The sequence below is a fragment of the Lathyrus oleraceus genome, chromosome 3 (assembly GCF_024323335.1).
Source record: "Lathyrus oleraceus cultivar Zhongwan6 chromosome 3, CAAS_Psat_ZW6_1.0, whole genome shotgun sequence".
In the NCBI taxonomy this organism is placed as follows: Eukaryota; Viridiplantae; Streptophyta; class Magnoliopsida; order Fabales; family Fabaceae; genus Lathyrus; species Lathyrus oleraceus.
In genome coordinates, this window is record NC_066581.1 from 461,981,443 (window position 1) to 461,992,035 (window position 10,593).

The 10,593-nt window shown below is 36.7% G+C and overlaps 2 protein-coding genes across 2 annotated transcripts; both read right to left on the reverse strand.

Annotated features, from left to right (window-relative positions):
* Window positions 1-6,236: 6,236 nt before the first annotated feature.
* Window positions 6,237-7,580, reverse strand: LOC127128181 (ribonuclease H2 subunit A-like). Its single transcript, XM_051057419.1, has 3 exons — window positions 7,278-7,580; window positions 7,060-7,180; window positions 6,237-6,881 (listed from the first exon to the last, which is right to left on the reverse strand). The coding sequence occupies exons 1-3, from the start codon at window positions 7,537-7,539 to the stop codon at window positions 6,875-6,877; spliced, it is 390 nt and encodes a 129-aa protein (XP_050913376.1). The 5' UTR covers window positions 7,540-7,580; the 3' UTR covers window positions 6,237-6,874.
* Window positions 7,581-7,813: 233 nt separating this feature from the next.
* On the reverse strand, window positions 7,814-9,343 carry LOC127128182 (probable fructokinase-6, chloroplastic). Its single transcript, XM_051057421.1, has 5 exons — window positions 9,137-9,343; window positions 8,820-9,017; window positions 8,567-8,704; window positions 8,142-8,258; window positions 7,814-7,959 (listed from the first exon to the last, which is right to left on the reverse strand). The coding sequence occupies exons 1-5, from the start codon at window positions 9,323-9,325 to the stop codon at window positions 7,825-7,827; spliced, it is 777 nt and encodes a 258-aa protein (XP_050913378.1). The 5' UTR covers window positions 9,326-9,343; the 3' UTR covers window positions 7,814-7,824.
* Between the last annotated feature and the right edge of the window lie 1,250 nt (window positions 9,344-10,593).

Consider the following 10,593-nt stretch of genomic DNA (forward strand, 5'->3'; position numbering starts at 1 on the left):
ACAAAACCTCCTGTGATAATAATTTTGTGTATAATTACCCCTTTGCCCTTATGTCTATATTGAACACAAGGTATAGACTGTGTCACCCTTGTCCAGTTCAATATTGGGCCCATAGACATTTATCCTATTACGCAGGATGGGCAAATTCCATCTAGGACACTCATGTCCCTCAGCATGCTTTGTGGAGTACCCATCAACTGTCTTTATGGTTATCCAGTTACGGACAACGTTGGATCAGCAATAAAGCACTCGACTCTACATCTAGGATCCATAGTGGTTTCAGGTCGAAGAGTGGTATACACTATTATCACCATGAGAATAACTTATGACACTTTGCATAACTTTCTATATAGTATTCTCATAGCGGGTCAATTCGGTATAAATATTACTCCTAATATTCATACCTATGTTTAAGACTTGATAACTCTTTATCCATGATCCATGAGATATGATCATCAGTCTACAAACATTATAGTCTTAATGCTTTAATGTTATCCCACTTCACACTAAAGCTCGACTACGGATACTTTAAGAATAGTGTCCTTATGTTTAATGTGTTCTCATGATTAAGTCACACTTAATACATTAAACGGACTATCTATTCCAGGGACTTTATTAATCAACCATAATAAAGAAAATGCCTTTTATTATTAATAAATAATTCGATACAAGTACCAAAAGTATTGGCCTCTAGGGCTTACACCAACAATCTCCCACTAGCACTAGAGCCAATCAGGCATACCCCATATGCCCATTGATCTAGTATGGCCATCATGCTTCTGCTGCACAAGAGGCTTTGTCAGTGGGTCAGCTATATTGTCAAGTGTAGGTACTTTACATATTTTCACACAACGCCTAAGTATGTGTTTGAATCGTTGGTGAGATCTAGGCTCCTTAGCTTGTGCGATAACACCATTGTTATCATAATAGAGACCAATGGGATCCACAATGCTAGGGACTATGCCAAGTTTATTGATCCAAACAGCTTCCTTTGCTGCACTTAAGGCAGCAATATACTCGGCCTCAGTTGTAGAATCAGCAACTGCATCTTGCGTTGAACTTTTCAAGCTCACAGTGCCACCATTTAAGCAAAACACATAACCAGATTGGAATCATTCATATTAAAGCGTCTCAGCACTTTGTCTATGTATGTACTCTGACTTAGGCCAAGCAGTTTTGTGATCTATCTCTATAGATTCTGATTCCTAATATATAGGCTGCTTCACCTAGGTCCTTCATAGAAAAGCATTTCCCCAACCAAGACTTTACTTGTTACAGGGTAGGGATATCGATCCCAATGAGTAATATGTCACCTACATATAATACCAGGAATACGATCATGCTCCCACTAACCTTCTTGTAGACACAAGACTCATCTTCGTTCTTGATGAATCCATACAGTTTAACTGTTTCATCAAAACAAAGATTCCATGAGTAGGTCACAGGCTCATCTTGATCCATGAGTAATACATCACCTAGATCAGATATCCATATATCTCAGGTAGGTGACGTATCCTGCCTGACCTACGCTGGTCTTGTTCTATTTGAGCAGGTTGCTCTTACACAACTACTTGTGTTTCCTTCTCTAATTCCTCCATAGGTGTATCGATACTTTGTGATTCTTGAATTTCTTCAAGTTCTACTTTCCTCCCACTGATTCCTTTGGAAATAAAATCCCTTTCTAGGAAAACTCAAGTTCGAGCGACAAACACTTTCCCCTCAGAAGGATTGTAGAAATAATATCCTCTTGTTTCTTTAGGATACCCCACAAATAAGCATTTGTCAGATTTGGGCTCAAGCTTAGTTGAAATTTGTCGTTTCACATAAACTTCGCAATCCCAAATCTTCATGTAAGACATATGTGGTCTCTTACCACTCCATATCTCATATGGTGTCTTATCAACCTTTTTGGATGGAACACGGTTAAGTGTGTAAGCTGCGGTTAACAACGCATGTCCCCAAAAGGAGTTTGGAAGATCGGATTGACTCATCATGGATCAGACCATGTCCAACAGGGTTCGATTTCTTCTCTCAGACACACCATTCCATTGGGGTGTTCAAGGAGGAGTGAGTTGGGATAGGATCCCACACTCTTTCAGATGGTCATCAAACTCTAGGCTTAAATATTCACCACCTCGATCTGATCGAAGAGCTTTAATATTCTTACCTAGTTGGTTTTGTACTTCATTCTTGAATTCTTTGAACTTTTCAAAGGACTTTGATTTGTTTTTCATTAAATACACATAACCATATCTACTGAAATCATCAGTGAATGTGATGAAGTACTGAAAACCTCCTCTGGCTGATATGTTCAGTGGACCACATACATCAGTATGTATGAGGGCCAAAAGATCATTAGCTCTTTCACCTTTTCCTGTGAATGGAGACTTTGTCATCTTTCCAATTAAACAAGATCTGCATGTTTCATATGATTCATAATCAAAAGAGTCCAACAGTCCATCTTTATGGAGTTTGGAAATGCGTTTCTCATTTATGTGGCCTAATCGACAATGCCAAAGGTATGCTGGATTTAACTCATTAGGTTTCATCCTTTTAGTATTAATGTTATAAATAGGCATTTCAAGATCAATGACATATAGTCCATTGTTCATTTGTGCAGTTGCATAGAATATATCATTCAAATAAATTGAACAACAATTGTTCTTTATTATGAATTAAAAACCGAACTTGTCCAAACAAGAAACGGAAATAATATTCCTGCTAACTGCTGGTACATAATAACAGTTCTCTAACTGAATTATTAAACCACTAGGTAAAGTCAATTCATAAGTTCCTACGGCTAAGGCAGCAACCTTTGCTCCATTACCAACTCGTAGGTCGACTTCACCTTTTGCCAATTTTCTACTCCTTTTCAGTCCATGCACATTTGTACAAATGTGAGAACCGCATCCAGTATCTAATACCCATGATGCAGAAGTAGATAAATTAATTTCAATAACAAAAATACCTGAAGTTGGAGTCTCTACTCCATTCTTCCTATCTTCCAGGTACTTTGGGCAGTTCCTCTTCCAGTATGCGGTCTTACCGCAATGGAAGCAGGTGCCTTCCTTTTCTATGCTTCCACTAGGCTTCAAAACAACAATAATGGGTTTGGGTTTGGCAACTTCCTTGCCTTTCCCTTTATCATGTTTGAGGATAATCCTCATGTCTTGGTACCAATCCAGAAAATTTGTCCCAGACAATTTTTCCTTATCAAGGATTGATCGCAAGATGTTGTTAGAGGTGTTTGCTGTCATGGTAATCTACACAAGGATTAATGAAAATATAAGTATCATTGACATATTTAATTAGGCCTTTAATTAAACATGCTCCCACTATTTTACTCAAAACAAATGACCCTCATCATCTGATTCGGAAAATCCCGTTGGAAGATTTTCTAGTGGGTCGAGATCCATATTTCACTTCGTTCTAAGTCCGCGTAGGCGGATTACACAAAACTAGGTTATTTAGGTAGGAACTCCTTCCAATTGTATCTCATACAACTCTCGAAAATTTCAATTGGGTGAATAACTCCTTATTCCAATCCATCATATGGATTATTCTCAACTCTTGCTTCTAAACATATATAAGAAAATTATAATCAAGTTTGACTCATCGTTTTAGCAGTTGGATATTACAATTATCCCATCGCACCTTAACTAATACAAAACATGCACCTCGCGTAGGCGAAACCTACATTATTCGATACCAGTCTTGATGAGTGCTAAAACTTGGAAAGCAAACACTTAATATTTAATTTGAGGGAATTGCAATTTTTCTGATCTCACCGGCTTGTTTATCATATAAACCGTCTCTCACATGCATCAACATACATTCACATGCATCAACATACATACACATACATCAACATACATACATACATAATGAAACAGTTATGGCCCCTAGCGCAATTGTTCTCCCAAGCCAATGAGAGAACCTAAGCTAACCTACAACGATCTAAGCTTCTCCAAGCAAGATCTTCAAGGTTGTCCTCCTTTGGCACTGACTTCTTTGCTTTCTTCATATCATTACATTATATAAAAGAAACTCGTTTTACATACGAGGGAGTGAGATGAGAAAAGAAGTTACATTTGGGAGATTAAGAGAGAGGCACGACACGCAGGTCGTATTTTAAAAACCCAAAACAAAACAAAGGAAAACTAAGGCCATAACCGATCACCACAAGACAATAATAAACATTTTATTATTATTATTATTAATTCCTTTAATTAATAGAATCAAATTAAATTTCGACAACCGATCACACTACGCAGAGTTAGTCGGGGGTCCGCTGCCCGGACAGCGGGAACAGGTGTTCTTTTATGAAGAATTCATTTAAAATTGACGTCGTTTTTCGTATCAACACTTGATACTTCAAAGCACCTTTTCTAGCCGAACGGGTGAAATTTTCCTTGCGTTAACCGGTTAACCATATGCGTTAACCGGTTAACACTGTTTGAAAACTTTTAGAAAATTCTTTTCTGCCTTGCGTTAACCGGTTAACCATATGCGTTAACCCACTACAACAAACAAGACCTTAGACAGCGCATTTTTTAGCCTTAGACAGCGCTTTAAAGCGCTGTCTAAACCTCCGCTGCTAAAGGTTTAGACAGCGCTTTTTTTAAATCTTAAAAGCGCTGTCTAAGCCCCCCCCCCCTTAGACAGCGCTTTGGCCAAAAGCGCTTTATAAGACCCTCTTATTTTAAATTTTTTAGGTATACCTTAGAAAGCGCTTTTGAAAAGCGCTGTCTAAGCCCCACCCCCTTAGACAGCGCTTTGGCCAAAAGCGCTTTCTAAGACCCTCCTATTTTAATTTTTTTAGGTATACCTTAGACAGCGCTTTTCAAAAAGCGTTGTCTAACCCCCCCCCCCCCCCCCCCCCCCCCTTAGACAGCGCTTTTCAAAAAGCGCTGTCTAAGCCCCGCCCCCTTAGACAGCGCTTTTGCCTAAAGCGCTTTCTAATCCCCCCCTTAGACAGCGCTTTTTACAAAAGCGCTGTCTAAGGTATACGAAATTTTTTGAAGCTTTTGTTTTAAACCACATTTTTTCCAGGTTTATAAACCAGAATTTCTACCTGTTTTCAACCAGATTTTGACAGACAATTATCACATTTTATATATGCCATTTTGGCCTTTTTTCTACCAATTTTTGACGGTATCCGGTCTACTTAAGATTAAACCTAAGTTGACGGTCGCGGGTGCTAAGAATCCGAATGACACGTCCAAACCATTGGGGCGCATCAATTTGTCATACAAAAACCTAATATAAAAACATCATTAACATAAAGTAAACATCATTCACAATCAAAATAACATCTTCATTGTATATATCTTAATGTCAATTATCATTTATAATCAAAATAACATCTTTAAAATGACCATCATCTATTAAAAAAATTTAAAAATTTAATCTCTTCATCTTCAATGGATTGAAAATCTTCATCAATATCATCATTCACAATCTGCAAAATAAAAGTAATATAATTGAAATAATATTATTATTTGAAGACTATAAAATAATTAGAATGTAAAGCATAAAACAATTCAACCTTACATGATTATTATTTGGAGCATATATTGATGATTCTCTCTTTCATGACCAATACTTGTAGCAAAATGTAGAAAGATCTTCAATACTACATAGCCATCACAGGAGCAACATATCTCATATTTCTTACTTAGTTCTTTTGAGCTTTCTAATAGAATAATATACTAGAGTTGAAGTCGAATATGTCTTCCAATACAACAGGCATAACGGTTACCAAATACATACTAAGAACATTCATCCATATAAGAGTAACGCATTGCATCAAAAGGAATTTAGCTAGTTGAAAAGCAAATTATCATTCCCTACAGACTAGTGACCAACCATCAAGTAAATAGTGAATTGGATTATAGGATCATATACCTTAAGTTGCTTCCTTATGACATAAGCATTCTCCTCCTCAGCATCATTGTTGTACCGTAATTTCTTTGTGAAGAAATGAAAAGTTGCAGTGTTGCTCTTGGGGACATGCACTGCCATGTACTCAAAATTAAACTCTTCCGACTAACACAATAAAAATACACATAATTAGAATAGAATAGTAAACCCAAGAACATGTGATCAATAAATAGAATCTAAAAAATGCACTACCATGTACTTAGTACCAAAGACCTCTTATGGGTATCAACCACGTTGAGGGAAGTGATAGTAGCATGACACTTACACAATAAAACTAGAGCAGTCCCAAATTTATTTATTCCTATAAGACCAAGGGCAAGCATTCAGCCGTTATTGACATTAAAAATCAAAATTTAATTATACACAATATTTGAAACACATTATTTTAAAAACAAATAAGCCATCATGACTCTAACGAACTCCTCATAGTTGATCTGACCATCACCGTCAACATCAACTTCGCGAATCATCTCGTCAACCTCTTCATATTTCAGCTTTTAGCTGAGATTTGTCATAACATGACAGAGCTCAGCTGCAGTGATGAAACCATTTTGATCCTTGTCGAACACACAGATTAGTATCATGTCATAAGAAATACCAAAAGCTTCTCATCTTGGCATTCTATATAATGAAAACCTCTAACCACCCAAATTTAAAACCAATTTAACACTCATTTTATGTTTCATCCCCTGCATTCAAAACGAAAATATCATGGAAAGAATAGGGAAAGTAGTACCAATTAGCAAGGTAGAGCAAAATTTAAAATAGAAGAAGAAAAATTTATTAAATAAGAAACTAGAGTAGAAATAACCATTTTTTGTTAGGAATAACATTACCGAATGGAAAAAAATAACTTACTAGTAATGAAAGGTTCAAAAATTCTTTGAGGTTTGAGAAATTTTGAACAAACAAAGTCTTTAATAGTTAGGGTTTAAGACCTGCGAAAAAGAAAGGGTTAGATTCATACAGAGAAAACAAATAAAGTTGAAGGAGAGTTTTTACAAGTTGAAGGAAGCTCGTCCGGGGAAGGAGAGCTCGTAATAGAAGGAAGCATGTTTATGAAGCGAGCTATACACAGATTTCAGTAAAGATTAAGAAAGCATTTAGCATGCTTACCATAAAACTTCAGCACCACTTTTAAAATAAGTGCTGCAAGTTCCCCAACTAAACCGAACCAATGTTGGAAAACCGAAGATAGAATGTTTGTGATTTTCTAGCCAAGACTTGGTTGCGGGATCTACATTAACAAAGAAACAAAACCATATTTATTATAATTACAATGTAAATCAATATAATACTCAATATCATATGCGATGTACTCATGACACTCTCACCTGCAGGATATCCAGAACCAAAGTTCCTGTGTATATTATCAGCAGTCTCATCGAGCACCCAATCTCTTGCAGCTCGGTCCCTCGTAACCTGAAAGGTTGGATTAAAGATTTTAAGTAAACAATAAAACATTATAGTATACTGATGTAGTTTTAGAAGAGAGTTAAATACCTTTGCAGCTATACTTGCACCACTGACAACAGGATAAAGACTATCAGCTTTCTTAGCAACCACAAATTTGATAGATGGGAAATTTTTAGACATTTTTGCCTCATATTTCCCTGGATCTCCGACCGTATCAATATAAACCTGAAAAGCACAAATCATACATTACATTACATCTCTAATAATTCAATTATCTGCTTAACATTACTACCCAAGTACTTTAACAATAAAAGTTACGAAAGCCTCAATTTTCTCTTTCAGTAGCCGATTTGACCTCGGTTAAAAGCATATGCCAAATTATTAAAACACTTGGGCCTTATTTACTGCATTAACTAAATAAGTTCCTAAAATTCACCAAAGAAAAATAAATATGGGGATGTGAAATTATAATACAGGTTCAAGCAGGGCATTCAGAACAGTTTCTTTTGTGGGCAATGCAGGTATTGCACCTCTCTCAGTCACAGTCAATGCACCACAAGCATTGGCAAACTTGAGAGAATCTCTCAGTTGTTCCTCTTTCTGCAAGTTTAAACCACATGATGTTTAGAAAGTTATGTACAAAGAAGAAAAAAATAATGTATATTGAATAAAAATAACCAGGAAGATATCATAGAAATAGTAAGCTAAAATTTTAAGACAGTAAAATGCAATGAAAACTTTTTAAATTGAACACTTCTTTGAGACAGAAAAACAATGCTCACGTGAAGTAATGAAAGATCTGTAGCTAATTGTGATAATATTCCGGCCACAAACGCGTCACCAGCTCCGGTTGTGTCAACTGCATCCACCTTCATTCCCTTCACTCTACCACTAAACTCCTGCAAAGAAATAGATAGGACAGATGTTATTAACGGTGGATATGGGCAAGCTTAAAATCCTTCATAGCAATATGGCAGATGGAAAAGGTTTAAAATCATGGTTGTCGTCTTGTCGATAATACACTATAACTAGAAGCATAAGTGTTATTAGAATTTCAAACTAATAATTTTTCACTGCATGATTTTTTTTGTTAGTAATTAATTTCTTAAACATAGATGTCAAACAATGCAGATTGATTAATAACAAAGATAATTAATTACTTTTGCTTAATTGAGGCCGGAAGGAGTAGGGTTTTTGGAAGGCATACCTTGGTGTAATATCTGCAGCCTTCTGAACCTTCAGTAACAAGCAGTAGCTTGAGGTTTGGATGGAAAAGTTTTCGTACAACGGCGTCATCGTATGGATTTTCACCATTTGTAAGAAATGAAATCTCTTCTTCACTTATCTGAAAATACAATTATCAGATTGGTTTTGTTAGAGAAGGTATTGACATAACCCTGTAATTCGTATTCTAAACAATGGAACGGAACAAGAAAATGGAAACTAAAGAATAAAAGAACCTTGATGATATCTGCAGTCTCCCATATACTCAGAATCCCTTCTCTAGCACTATCTGCAGAAGGCCATAAAGGAAGCCGCAGGTTAGGGTCATAAGACAGAAATACGCCGGCATCTTTTGCTGCCTTTGCAGCAGCTATATGTGCCGATTTGCATGGTTCTGTTATAAGACTGATCGACCCGTAATGAAAGATCTTGGCCTGCCAGAAATAAATAACAGAAGAATTTTACAACAATAATATATGAATTAGGTAGAGTTAAAGTGGAAAACGTTGGAAGAACATAGACTCGACCAATGTTTTGAAGTTTTAATTTTCACCTTTCTGATTAAGTCCAAGTCTAGTTCATCTTCTTGGAGCAGCATATCAGCACTGGGATTACGATAAAACATGAACTCTCGCTCTCCGTCACTCCTCAGTGTAACAAATGCTAAGGCAGTACGTGCACCAGGGTCAAAACGCATCACTTGGTTGTTTACATTATTTTCCTTGAGTATATCAGCCAGCATATATCCAAATTCATCCTCACCAACCTATTTATGTTAAAAATGAGTTTGGAAGAGAACTTTAAGATTTCTGATTCATGAAACTAAAATACAGTAATGCCAAACAACAAAAATTACTTACTTAGGGGCACCGTCGAAGATTGGTTGTAACCAAAACCAAATATTTACTTACGATTAAATAACACAAAATATCATTGGTGCCAATTTAATTGATTATAAAATAATCAGAAAAAAAAGAGAATGAAGTTGATTGAGAAAGTACCAGCGAAACTCAAAGTAGCTAGGGGTTTCTTGTAGGAGAGAGGACAGTATAAACAACCATAGACCATAGGACCAAGAACGGGACCTCTTCCGGCTTCGTCGATTCCCATTATGCAAGGCTCCGATGCCCATTCTGGAACCATAGCTTCGGATCCCATTTTCGCACATATAATGGGGTTTAGGGGAAGAATCTTTCACACAGGATAAACAAGCTCTGATTGAGGGTTGGAAGAAGGGGGAGTGGATTTGGGAGAAAGAGAAGCAAGCTCTGATTGAGGGTTTGGGAGAAGAATGTAGGATTTTTAGGATTTGGGAGGGAATAACTTTTTTTTCGTGACATGGAGGGAATAAAGACTTTAGACAGCGCTTTTGGTTTTAATTTTTTTTTTTAATTTAAAGACTTTAGACAGCGCTTTATCAAAAGCGCTGACTAAGGTCTATATTTAAAAGCGCTTTCTAAAAGCGCTGTCTAAGGGGGGGGGTCTTAGACAGCGCTTTTAGAAAGCGCTGTCTAAGACCCCCCCTTAGACAGCGCTTTCATTATTTTTTTGGAACATTTTCCGTGTTTTATTTTAATTTTAACCTTAGACAGCGCTTTCTTTTAAAAGCGCTGTCTAAGATGCGCTGTTAAAAGTCATTTTTGGCGTAGTGACCGGTTAACACTGTTTGAAAATGTCTTGGAAAACTGTTTTCCGCCCTGCGTTAACCGGTTAACCAAATGCCATTAACGGGTTAACACTGTTTGAAAATTAAAAAAAAAATATTTCGTATTGTGTTAACCGGTTAACCATACGCGTTAACCGATTAACACTGTTCGGAAAAGTGTTTAGAACGCACAACTCTTGTGCAGTCAAGCCCCAATCGCATAACTCTCTGACAACACAACCCTTGTGCCGTCACTAACCCTGATGCACCAATTTCAGACCGTCAAACACATCTCGATTGTTAATTCAGTATGATTGATCAACACGTCATTGCTTCACCATACTAATGTCGGATCAAGAAGCAAA